This window comes from Mesocricetus auratus, unplaced genomic scaffold, assembly GCF_017639785.1.
Source record: "Mesocricetus auratus isolate SY011 unplaced genomic scaffold, BCM_Maur_2.0 Super-Scaffold_100006, whole genome shotgun sequence".
Classification (NCBI taxonomy): domain Eukaryota; kingdom Metazoa; phylum Chordata; class Mammalia; order Rodentia; family Cricetidae; genus Mesocricetus; species Mesocricetus auratus.
This window is the reverse complement of record NW_024429190.1, coordinates 100564822-100578573: the sequence shown is the minus strand read 5'-3', so window position 1 is coordinate 100578573 and position 13752 is coordinate 100564822. Positions and strand designations below refer to the sequence as shown.

General features: G+C 41.4%; 1 protein-coding gene across 1 annotated transcript in view; it reads right to left on the bottom strand.

The window, feature by feature from the left end:
• Positions 1 to 5278: 5278 nt before the first annotated feature.
• Positions 5279 to 13752, bottom strand: part of Dennd6a (DENN domain containing 6A) — a 49241-nt gene continuing 40767 nt past the window's right edge. Inside the window, exons 15-20 of the mRNA XM_005077673.4 lie at positions 12473 to 12562; positions 10041 to 10094; positions 9826 to 9935; positions 9416 to 9518; positions 8073 to 8147; positions 5279 to 7447 (exon numbers count right to left, since the gene is read on the bottom strand). Of these exons, the coding sequence (XP_005077730.1) occupies positions 7316 to 7447; positions 8073 to 8147; positions 9416 to 9518; positions 9826 to 9935; positions 10041 to 10094; positions 12473 to 12562 (564 nt within the window). The 3' untranslated portion in view covers positions 5279 to 7315. The remainder of the gene's footprint in view (positions 7448 to 8072; positions 8148 to 9415; positions 9519 to 9825; positions 9936 to 10040; positions 10095 to 12472; positions 12563 to 13752) is intronic.

Here is a 13752-nt window from a genome sequence, read left to right as displayed (position 1 = left end):
GCCCGCACCGCCGCGCCTGCGCCTGCGCCTGCGCCTGCGCGCACAGGGCCGGCGTCGCCGACGTACGACCCGCCGGGGGCGGAGCCAGCCCCGCGAGGACGGTTGGCACCTGCGCACGGGAGGAGCGGCCGGCTCCCGGCGTTCCCCGGGCCGCCGCTGCCAATGGGGTTCCAGGCGAACGCCTTCCCCCCGGGGCAGCCAGCGAGCGATCGCTCGCCGTTCCGGGCGTGCATTGTGCGCTAAGCGGTGACGTTCTCGCTGTCCCGCGGGCGGCTTCCTCCTTCCGGGGCGCTCCGGAGCTGAAGGTAGACGCTGATTTAAACTGTAGAGCCCGGCCAGGTCAGGTGGGGGAGAGGCGCAGACACGGATTTCACGGAAATGCCCTCAGTAACCCGGCCGCTCGCAGCTTTCTGGGATTCGAGGTCCAACGGCAGCCCGCAGCACAAAGGAAATCGCATCGTGTACGATTTTTAAGACCTCTGGAGTCTCCCTGGAACGGGAGAGAGGTCTCTGCGTTCAGCCGTTCAGTGGTGAATATGAGACGGCGAATAAAAGCATCGGAAAGAACCTAGCTTCCCCGGAGATGATTAAAAGCAGGACTGCTAGCAGAGGAAAGGTGGAAAACTCCATTAATTACCAGACGAGAGTGCTCCGAGCCTCCTCCTTCCCCACCATCACTGAGACTGGAGCCCAGGGTCTCATGCATACTAAGAAACGTTGTACCGCCGTTGGGCAGAATTGGTGGTCCTCCTACATCAGCTCCCAGGGTGGCAGGGTTTCCACGCTTGCCACACCACACCCAGCTGAGTATTATGCTTTGAGAAGTCAAGTAAAGACTGCTTTTTCTGGGACCTTTTCATTCCCAGTAGAATAATGAAAAATTTACTGCTCTTATACTGGTTACAAAATAAGGTATAAATGTCGTTCCTTTAAAAAAGAAAATTCTCTAAGAATTTTCACCTCCCACGTTTCCTCTACAACCATTGCTGACGTTTGCCGCTAGTAGTGCCCGTAATCCACCCTTCTTTTTGTTGACCAACTCTTAAAGTTTGTTATAATTTTCTCTGGGAAGGTACTTTTTGACTGAGAGATTTCCCTATTTCTTAGGCTCAAAGTGTGATGACTTCTCTTCATAAGTATGGCCTCATATTTAATGTTGGCAACACACCACCTTTCCCCTCCTGTCTGAAAGCAGAGAGCTTGGCATACGGTATCCTAATAAAAGGATCTCCAAAGTAGGGCTAGTGGGGGAGGAGAGCAAATAGAAAATACAGAAAGGTGATCTGAAAATAGATTCCTGGGGTTGTGTCTCAGATGGTGAAAGTCTTGTCACAAAAGCTTCGGGTTCATTCATGCCCAGGACTGCAAGAAACTAGTTGTGGCACACGCCCGTAATCCCAGCACTTGGGAGGCGGAGAGAGGATAATCACAAGTCTAAGGACATGCTCTGCTACAAACTTCAGGGCCAGCCTGGAACAAATGGGACCAGCTGTAAGACAAAATACAAATGTCTACAGTCCGTGAGAGGGCACATTTGTGATCCCAGCACTTTCGAGACAGAAAGTGGGGGGGGGGGGGGGGGGTCAGGAAGACAAGGCATCTTGGCTGAAAAGCAAATGTAGGGCTAGCCTCAACTGTATGAGACCTTGCCCCACAACAGGAAGATTATCATGACCGTGTTTACTTGCACGCACACATGCAGGGGGGGTGCAGCATAGGAGTTTCAAATAGAATTCAGTCATTAGCAGTTACCTGATGAGCTATGGAGGAAGGGGACCTTTGCAGGGAACGGAGAAACCCATCCTGCAACAGTTAAAGGAGATAGGACTCACTGCAATGACTCACCAATTGTAAGTGTAGAGTTTAATAACATATATTCTGTAGTATATCGATGTCTAAGGCTTGTGAGCATAGGGATAGCTTGGCAACCTAGGACCCTTCTTAGCTGGAGCAACACACACATCTTTCCCAATAATGCACTTTGCAGCCTGAGACCCTCGCCTGCATTAAACTGACTTGGCTCCCGAGAAACCCTTAGTAAATCCCCTTTTGTGACCAAATGCATACCCAGGAACTAAGGACAATGGGGCAAGCCAGCCTGAACTAGCTTTGGACACACATGCTGCAAAGCAAACTGTCCTGGGAATGAACTTTTAGGGAAAAACCAACTATTAATGATCTTATTCCTATTTATGATGGGGCATGCATATAATTAAAATCAGATACAATATAAGAAATGACAATGAACAAAGGCATGCAAAACACAAACCTATGTATCAAAAACAAAAAGCTACCGACATACCACCCCTAGGAAATAACTCCTCCTTTTCTTGGACCCATAAAAGGAAGCCCCAAACAGAAACCAGGACTTTCTGGGGCCCATTGCTCCCCTAAAACATATATTCTATATTTTCACTTTGCCTTGAATAAAACCCTTTGCTACATTCCTGTTTGTGAGACCACTTGTGATATTTCTGTCACATACAAAAGCAAGCTTACCCATATGCCATTGTACTCAACCTCTCTGCTAACAGCCTCTAGTCAGTCACTGACCCCCTAGTATGTTTAAGGTTTATTTCTATTTATGTGTATGTGTGTGTCTGAGTGGTTCTATATACTTGCATCCAAGTTCCCCATTTCACCCCCTGGGACTGGAATTACAGGCAGTTATGAGCCTCCCAGTGAGTTCCAACTCTGGTCTTCTGCAACAGCAGCAAGTACTTTTAGCTGTCACTGTATACTGAGCTATATCTCCAGCCCCCAGTTAATTTTTAAAGCCCCAAATGAAAACAAATATATAATGTATCTATATACACACACACATATACTTTTTTTGTTGTTGTTTTTTGGTTTTTAGAGACGGGGTTTCTCTTGTTTAGGAAGCTGTCCTGGAACTCGATCTGTAGACCAGGCTGGCCTCAAACTCACAGAGATCTGCCTGCCTCTGCCTCCCAAGAGTGCTGGGATTAAAGGCCCCTGCCACCAATGCCTGGCAACAATGTATCTTTTTAAAAATTCTAATAATAGGGAAACACACAAACAACCCAGATAACCTTTAAAAAAAGATAATAAAAGGTACTGGAGAGATGTTTGGTGATTAATAGTACTTGCCATTCTTTTGAGTCCCTCAAATATCTCAAATTTAGTCTTTAAATTTCTCCAATTTTGTGTAATTCCCCCTTTTAGATCCTGAGTTCTGAATCCAAGAGAACTTTCATATCCTCTTTAGTTAAGAATAATAGATGGCTCAGAGGTTTAGAGCACCTTGACTGCTCTTCCAGAGGTCCTCAGTTCAATTCCCAGCAACCACATGGTGGCTCACAACCGTCTACAATTCAACCTGGTGCCCTCTTCTGGCATGTAGGCAGAACACTGTACATGTAATAAATAAATAAATCTTTAAAAAAGAAGAAGAATAAAAGGGGCTGGAGAGATGGCTCAGAGATGAAGAGCACTGACTCAATTCCCAGCAACCACACGGTGGCTCACAACCATCTGTAATGAGGTCACATACATAGAGGCAGAATGCTGTATACATAATAAATAAATCTTTAAAAAAAATAAGAAGAAAAATGTCCTACAATTCTGTTCATCTCTTCAAAACCTAAAATAAACAAAAGGAAAAGTGATATCAAAACAGATTTTCTGATTTCCAATTAAGAATATGTGAGTAGCTGATACATCACGTAGGCAACTGCTCTCAAAACAATGATAACAAGTGCCATGCTAAAATACACTATACAGATTATTCATATTATTCAGGATCAGAGAGATTAACACACCCAAGGTCACACTGGTTGTCCCGACCTGCAGGACACTCAGCGTGGGTCTGGTGGACACCTAGGAAAAAGATGGGGGGCAGGGGATGCGACGACGGACGCCAAGACAGGATTCTGATCAAGGCGACAACTTTATTCATCCCAAAGGGATTTATATAGGGGAAGGGAGGGGGGAAGGAATGGGGAATGTGCTGTAGCTTCGATGAACCTGTCAGAGCAGAAGGTCAGTGGGATGGGTAGGTAACCTAACTGCAGGCTCTAACTTTATCTTTTACATTCACTACCACTGTTATATCATAGTTGCTACCTTCAGAAAGAATAAGAAACGAAAGTGAACTGAATTTTAAAGGTGTTTACATGTTGTATTCATGTATGGGTATTTGGGTTTGGGGTTTGTTTGTTTCTGAGAAAGGGTTTCTCTCTGTAGCCCTGGATATTCTCAAACACACTAAGTAGACCAAGCTGGCCTAGAACTCACAGAGCGCCTCCTGCCTCTCCCTCGCCAGTGCTGGGATTAAAGGAGAGTCATCATGCCTAGCCTTCTGTACGGGTACACATCAGTGTGTGCAGTGTAAGCCAAAGGTCACCCTTAAGTGCTGTTCCCCAGGACCCTCTCTTCCGTTTTTCAAAGAGAGTCTCTCATTAGCTATCACTAAAGGTTACAGTGGCTGATTGGCGGGACACAAGGACGCCCCCCAGCCCCCTCCCCGTTTCTGTCTCCCCAGTACTCAGATTAAAGGCATTAGTCACTGCATCTGGCTTTGTAAATGTGTCCTCATGTTTGTAAAGCAAGAACTCTATCAAGTGAACTATATTCCCAGCCTCTAAGGGTATTTTTTAAGATTAACGGTAAAACAAAATAAAATAATTTAACAATTCCTAGATAATGAAACTAAAGACTTTTTTTCCACCCAGGCAGGGTCATGCTAGGTCGTGCTATGCTCCCAGGATACTCCTGAGCTCCTGAAATCAAGCAGTTCTCCTGCCTCAGCAGCCCAGTTAGCTGCAACTATTGGCATGTGCTACTATACGTGGTTAAATTACTTCTATTAATCTCTTAGGACTAAGATACTAATCTTTTAATTTCACCCTGCTCATAGTAGATTAAACAGAAAAGGGTTTTGATTTTAATTTTGTTTGAAAAATCATTTAGAAATCAAATACTTTTATAGTGTGCAAGTTTTAATATGTATATTTTCCCAAGTATTCCAAATATAAGAAATACAAGTTAGGGCTGGAGATACAGCTTGGTTGGCAGACAGCTTGTCTAGAATGCATGAAACCTTGGGTTCAAACCTCAGCACCACATAAACCAGGCATTTGTGGACCAGGTCTGGTGGACCAGGCCTGTGATCTCCACACTGAGGAGGTGCAGGAAGGAAGATCAGTTGGAGCTCATCCTTGGCACACAGAGTTTGAAGCCAGCTGGGACACAAGGAAGCCTGTCTCCAAAACAAAAAAAGACCAGAAGAGAAGAGACATAACACAAGCTGTCCAAGTGTTTTAAAATCCAAGGCTTTAATTCAGCTTTTGGTAATGACCATAAATGCCTCCACAAAACCTGTCTTCACTATAAATAGAAGGCACTAGGCATTACGTAACACTCTAAAAGCACTGATTCCTTCTTATGCTGGTGAAGATAACATATTAAATGGCAGGGCTTGAATATTAAACTCCCAAAAAAAAGACAATTCTGAAAATCACATAAAAAATTAAGTTACCATTGAGTCTTTCTTGGGTTTCCAATGCAACCGTAAGCTATTGTTGCGGGTACATAATTTGAAGTTAGGAGATAAAGTAGTTGAGTACGATTTGATTTTCAACATGTGTTAAGTTTCGGTTATGTGTGGTAAATGTAAAGACAGTATTGTCATGCTAATTGACATTTCATGTTATTCTTTAGGTGTGAAGAATAAATTTCAAGTGATATATCTCATACAAGTATATTTCAAAAGATCCTTGATATAACACTAATGACTTTCATATTCATGTCACAAACTGTATATAAATTGTGAAATTATTAAAATACATTGTTTTTAAAAATAATAAGATGACCATTTCTACCTAAATAAAGTTTCCCAGAAAGTTATGAAGTACTTTAGCATATAAAAGTAGTTGCCCTTTTTCTGAAAGGTCAGTATTGTTTCACAAAATAACCTATATGATCCACACAAATGATTTTGTCCAAATGCATTCTCTTTTTGTGACAGAGGCATGCTTCAAGAGACTGTATCCATGACTGACGGGCACTCTTTGATATGAGGCCACAGTCACAAACACAGGGAGCCGTTCTTAGACCAGGAATGCCCTTTAACATCAACAGACAGCACGCGACGGCAATGCCCTTTAACATCAACAGACAGCACGCGACGGCTCCTGAAGCCATTCTTTGACAAACACATACACCTAATTTTGGCTGTTCAGACACAGATATTTACATATGTGCTACTTCCTGTGTGCGTATTTGAACAGTGGCTTCTGCAGACACTCCCATTTAAACACAAACAAACAATCTTAACACACCAAATGATACTATTCTACTTTTGGCAAGGTAGTATAAACGAAAACAGACAGACAAAACTATAATATTGATTTAGACAAAAGTTCTCATATCAAACAACAGCAGAAAAAGTATTCTGAAAATCATTAATTTAGGGTAACTAGTATCACCCAACAAATAATGTTGAAAATTAAAGTTAAAATTCTCAAGTAATTATTACATGAATGGCTTATGATACTTTTGACATATCAATATTTTTTAAAAAAACAGCTGACTATGATGTTCATAGTGAGAATATCTTCAAAAGACATTCAAGCCAATTAATTTATACAGGCCCAATCAGTAAAAGGGAAGAGGAAGTTCCATAACAAACTACATATGCCCCCTTCCTCTGGAAAAATTCATAAGACTTCATTTTGAAAATGGTAAGGAAAACAGTGAAATGAAAACCTACATGATACTTTTTTAAAAACCCATCAATAAACATGAGGGGCAACAAGAAACACTTTTCAGCAAGTCATACTTGACATAATGCCTCCTAAAGTTGTGTATCATAACTAAAAAAGGAAAAGCTTTACAATTAGCAGCTGGACCCTGTGAAACATAGGACAATGAAAGGCACTACGTCAGCCTCAGTTATTACTAACCATAGTTGGAAAATTCAGTTTTTCCTTCTTAAGAGGATAGCCAGTGTGAGCGTTATTTATATTCCCCTGAGTTTCAACATGATTGGGCAAAGCAGCACCAATTTAAAAAAAAAATACCTGCAATGCCGGCACTGCAGCTTGAAGTCACTTATACTGATGGCCCCACAGGTCTCTCATAAGAGCACTTCAGAACATGATTAAAAACATGGAAATGCCTTTCGGTATTTGGGCACTGTGGAACTCCACAGAATGCACTAACATGTCTCCACCTTATCCAGCAACTGCTGCTCTTCTCCACGCACTGCTGCTCAGACAGCCCCTGTGTGCGTCTGGATGAAATGTCAGTTCGCTTCATGGTGCACAGTCCTTTCTGGCAGGAAAACCTTGTATCATGTCATGCCGGTCTTTAGCAGGATGCCTTGCAGGTCCTCTGGCAATGCTAAGATAATTGCATCTATATGTGTCCGTAACTTCGCCACAGTGTCAGGTTTCACAGGTAAATTCTCTCGGTCAGCCTGCAACTACATAAAGAACAGTCTAGGTGAGTCTGTAATAATGCATTGTGCTTACTATATAAAACCTCTTTTATAGCCTGGTCACTTGAAACTTTAGGTCTTAGTCTAGAATTTACAGAAAATAAAACTGTAGAGAACATTCCATTAAGTGGGAAAGGGGGTGTAAAGGGACCTCAATAAAAGGTTATTATTCTATAAATTCACAAATGATGTCTGAGGATATCCTGTGACAAACTCTGAGATGATAGTTTTGTAGCTTTCAAAAGACTCCACTATAAGTATCTTTAGAGGGGCTGGAGAGATAGCTCAGCAGTTAAGGGCACTAGTGGTTCTCATACAAGACCCGGGTTCAGTTCCCAGCACATACATAGCTTCACTGTTCCCTCCTCTGGTGCAGGCTGAACACTCATACGCATAATGTAATTTAAAAATTATTTAAATATCTTTATCATAATTTGGAATCATTGTGATCTGTTTGAGTGGTCAAATATTTCTAGTGAGATCTACCATCAATTGTCCAATCTCAAATCTTCTCTAAATGTTACCTCTGTGGTACATAATAGCTCAGCTGAGAAAAACATTTTCACAAAAGTCTATTTTATATTATATCTTCATCTCTGTAGTTACATACCAACTTATTTTTCAGCTTCAACACAAGGTCTACTGTTTCTACTTCTGTGTGTTTCTGGATCCAGAGAAGGAGGTCCTAGACAGTAAGAAAATCTCAAATTGGTACATACTCACAAACTACTTGAGTCTCTCTATTTCAGCTGGTGAGGCTAGTGGAAAGGAAGGACAAGACAAGGAAGACAGGACACACAACTCCAACACAGCCGCACAGTGAGTGCAAGGGGACCTGTCATGAAAATCTAGAAACTGTTAAGTAGATAACTTCTAACATTAGCCAAAACAATTGTAAACAAAATGTAAAAAAACTCCTTTCTGAGGTGGCCCTTTATCAAGATGGAAAAACAGAACAGCAGCTCAATGCAATAGTAATCTTTGTTTATATAAGAGTAATTTATAACGAATTTTTAGGTAATAAATCAAGACAACCAAATGTGAATGCATTACTCTATATAAATTTTGTGTCTTCAAATAAGACGTTCATAGGGCTTACTTATGGCTGCTTTCATCACAGTATTTTTCTAAAAGCCACAGTCACTAGGAGTTTATGGTTAGAAGAGACAACACTATGACCAGCCCACCTCAACATTTAAAGCAAAATACAAGAGAAAGTAAGATGATACTGTCTCAAGAAGCTGACTTTGAAGTAGGCTGGTGGTGAGTTACAAGTATAAAATGCGGCCCGACCACATGCACAAAACTGTCAACGCTAACTGCAGATGGCCATCAGGTCACTGGAAACAGCTGGAGTGAGAGGGCAGGGATGGGAGTCCTGATCCCAGGTGTACTCTGCTGTATAGAATTCGCCACTTCTGTGGTACAACACTCCCACTGCAGGGGACTTGATGCTACTAACTGAGGTCTGCACACAGAACTGGGAAGAGATGTGCACATCAGTTCATGTACAACAAAAAGTTCACAGCTGGGGTGGTGTAACTGAGGCAACTTCACTGAATCTGAAACAGCTGGGGGCTGCCGCATAACACAGACCACAGTGAGTTTCTGTGACAACTGAGAGAGCCCTGGCTCACAGGACAAGACATGAGCAGTTAGCTACGAGTACTATTTATAATAATAAAGACATTACTGCCAAGCCTGACACCCTCGTTCAGACCTGGGGCCCTCACGTTAGGAGGAGAGAACTGATTCCTGAAAGCTGCCCTCTGACCTCCACACTCACACTATACCACACATATACACGTGTGCACACACACATACACACACTGCACGCACGCACACATGTGCACACACACAAGTAAGTAAATGTAATAAGGTGGATTTTAAATATTGTTTTCAACCTCTAAAAATACTTTTGTACTCTTAATAATTGTGTCACAGTTTTCTAACCTCTTCACAAAGAGCTTCTAGATGAAGTGCCTCCAATTTTTGGGTCATTTCTTTCCGCCGGGTCTTGAACCAGCCATCAAAATTTGGGGACTTCAGAAAGTGCCTACAAAAATAAATTTTAAAAAAGCAAAGTTTGGTTAATATTTATTCCTTCTTTCAATACTCCCTCTTTAAAATAAAACAAACAAATAACAAATAACAACAACAAAAATAGGGTCTCAAGTAATCCAGGCTGGTCTCCAACTTGCTATGACGCTGAAGGTGACATTACAATGTGCCACCATGCCAGCCCTTCAGTCCTTTTGTATAGCTCAGAAATACATGCTACACAAATACTCTACGTTTTACAACTAGTTTTTTTTTTTAAGTAAGGATTTACAGATGGGTATAAAATAAGTAAAGAAATTAACCGATAAAGTCCAATCCAATCGCCCTTTATTCCAGATGTGAGCTGAGGTCCCGTTTTCTCAAGTGTTTTCATAAATTCTTCTGGAAGGAACTGTCTTAACTGGGGTGGACTCTAGAAAACAAGGCATACTATATTTAGAAATAAGGAACTGCTCTATTCAAAGAGAGTAAATATAGCTAGACAGTTTGAAGAGGAAATTGCTTGACTATTACATACCTTCCACGGAGAAATACTTTTCTGCAAAGGCATTAAGCTTGCCACGTATCTTTCCTAAAGCCAAAACAAATCCAATAAATAGACAGATAGATGGATGGATAGATGGATGGATAGACGGATGGATAGACAGATGGATAGACAGAAGGATGGATAGACAGATGGATGTTAGGAGTTCTTACAGTCTTACTTAAGGGATCTTACATTTTAATAAAATGGTTTTCCAAGTGGACACCAGGACATACACAATTTTTTTCACCCAGTTTCTGGCTTATAACTCCCTACTATAGGTAGTTCATAAAAATTAGAATTTCTCTTCACCACAGTAGGTTACAAAAATTTCTTGTCTTCCCTGGCCTTGCTGATCATGAGTTTTCCCCTGTCTTGCCTGAAAGTAGTTGCTAAGACCTCCATTTCAAAAAGGGTCTGAATCACACCTCAAGGAAGGAATCTGACAGACAGGGTTTGCTGACTTTTACCACCCAGTCTGATAGCATCCAACCAGAACATGTACTCTTTGTACCAATACCATTTGGACACAGATGTGCATGCTTCAATCATGCTTATGCAATGAAGTCTCAGTAGCAATCCAAAGGACATGGGTTAGACAGTTTCAAGATAGCAGAATATATGATATTTATAGAGGGTGGTACATTCAGAGACATCATGCAAGCCTATGTATCTCCCTCCATACCTTATCCTGTTTACCTGTACTCTTTGTAATGTTCTGTATAATTAACTAACATCAAATGTTGCCCCAAGTCATTCAAGTAAATTAGTAGAACCCCAAGAAGGGGATTATGGGATTTACAGTGGATTAGTAATAAGCACATCTTAGAGCTTGTGACTGGCATCTGACATGGAGTAGAGCAAACTCAAGAACCCAGCCCTTGGCAGTTGGGATCTGAAGCTATCTCCAGGTATTGTGTCAGAATTGGATTAGGGTTACCTTGCTGGTATCTACTGCGGAACTGATTGCTTGTTTGTCTGTGAGGTAAAACACTGCACACCTCACAGTCACAGAAGCAGTGTTTTGTTTATTTACTATGTGTGTGTATGAGCACACATGCAAGCACGTGCACACATATGCACACATGCATGGCATGTATGTGGCTCTCTTCCATTCTACCATGTGGATTTCAGTGGAACTCAGATCATGAGGCTTGGCAGCAAGTGCTTTCACTCGGTGAGATATCTTGACAACCTGAATCTGAGTTTTCCCCTCATGTTCCTTCAATGATCTCATCACTTCCTATGAAAGACTGCTCCAGTTAAATTGAATTGGGAAGTCATGTTTCAACAAAATTCAACTAAGCCTCTGCCTTCCAAGTGCTGGCATTAAAGGTATGTGTCACCACTGCCTGGCCAATCAATCAGTTTCTTATAGATACTTAGCTGGTATCTTGTATTATTTATCACCTGGAATTATGGATTTAATCTTCTCATTTGTGCTGAATATTCTCATCTCTTAAAATAAGTAGTATAGTGTTAGGAATGGAGCTCAGTGGTGAGTGTTTGTTTTGTCTGTGCAAGGCCTTGGGACCAATCCTTAGCACCAGCCTTCCTCACTACTGCTCCCCCCTTTGGGTAAATTCTATGCATTCTGTGTAGTGTTGGTATTGGTGGTCTTAATGAGAATGGCCCCAGAGGCTCATATACTTAAATACTTGGTCCCAATTGGGGAAGTTATTTGGGAAGGATTGGGAGGTGTGGCCTTATTGGAGTAAGCTTGAGGTTCCAAAAGCCCACGCCATTCCCAGTTAGCTCTCTCTGCTTCAGGGTTGTCGATGAAGCCTTGGGCTCTGGGCTACTGTTCTAGCTCCATGCCAGTCTACACTCTTACAAGCTCCCCCCACGACGGCCACAGACTCTAACCCTCTGCCACTGCATGCTGCAACAAAGCCTTCTTCTGTAAGTTGCCTTCATCAGTCTCTTATCACAGAAATAGAAAAACAACTCAGACAATTCTTGTCTATTTAAAAACATTGGAAATAAAAAAATAAAATTCTATCAAGTCCTAAAACTTGTATCATTATCTCAATTAAGACTTACAACACGTGCCTATCCTTCAGCAAGCCCACAGTCCTGTTCTTAGTACTGAGTACTTAGTTCTGAGTACTATTCTCTCTCTTAATCCTAGTGCTTGAAATGTACACTAAAGGTCTTTCAATAAGTTCTAACCCTACTTAAAATAATTCACAACAAACTTGAAAGGTATTTAGGGACCACAGAAACAGCCACACGCGGACAAGCAAACTGAGGATCAAATGATTTATCAAAGTGAATGAGATCTGGGACAAAGAATCCAGGTCTCTAATAAACGGCTCTGTTTTAAATCAATAAACGCATAACTGGTAAAGCATGTAACTTAAGATTCAGAGGATGGAAATCACACTTATGTAGTCCTCAGAAAATCATTACGATTAATTACTTACTAATGGAATGATGAAACTTTGTGTCAGTTCCAAAAAATAGCGTCGGAGAATAACACTTTGAGCCTCAGAAGGACGTTTCTGCTGTACACCCTTGTAAGTAGAAAGTAAAAAACAGAAACCCATATTTAGATAACGGCCAAGTCAACTGCTTTGTAAATAGGCATTTAAATTTAATACCAACCAACCACCCAAGGGGAAAAAAAAAAGAACCATCCCTAGGATGTATATTGAAGAAACTTAATTAGATGGTCACTTTGCAGAGGCAGGCGGATCTCTGTGAGTTCGAGGCCAGCCTGATCTACAGAGTGAGTTCCAGGACAGCCTCCAAAACAATACAGAGAAACCCTGTTTCGAAAAACAAAACAAAACAAAACAAAAGAAGTTCACTTTGTAACCTCTGTAAAAGGACATTTTGGCTGGAGGCGAGGGAGTCAGGGTGGGGAGGGAAAGGCCGACCTGTAACTGTAGTAAGTTACAGCTGGACAGGAGCAAGCAGTTTGGGTGTGTTCTTATTGTACAACAGGGCAAACAAAGAACACCTCCATACTAAATATCTCAAAGGACATAGAAGAAAGGATTTTAAATGTTTCACCACAAAGAAATGATAAATGTCTGAAGAAATAGGTACATTTAACCAGATTTAAACATTACACAATGTATATATATCAAAATATCATAGTACTGTACTGATACATATACTTGGCCTTTATCACTCAAATATAAATTGATACTCTATAGATTTTTTTTTTTTTTGGTTTTTCGAGACAGGGTTTCTCTGTAGCTTTGGAGGCTGTCCTGGAACTCACTTTGTAGGCCAGGCTGGCCTCAAAATCACAGAGATCCGCCTGCCTCTGCCTCCTGAGTGCTGGGATTAAAGGCGTGCGCCACCAACGCCCACACTCTATAGATTTATTAATATCTATTCCATACTCAAAGAGCGTCAGTTCACAGTGAAAATAATCTTTATTTGCATATGCTGTATTAAGACTACTGACATCTTTAAAAAATACTCTCTGTTAGATGCCACTGAAAATTTACAACAATGTCACTTTCCAGAATTACTGCTGTTTTTCTATAGCTCCAGAGCCAACACTCAAGTCTATAACTATGCAGCTCCTAATCTTTTAATTCAAAAAGTTTCATTACACTTATCTGTGTATATGTGTACATGTGCACATGTGTGCCAAGGAGTGCTTGTATGTAAGGGAGGACAACTGCAGGAGTTAGTTCTCTCATTCTCCCATGTGGATCCAGGGGCTGAACTCAGGCCTATGCATTCT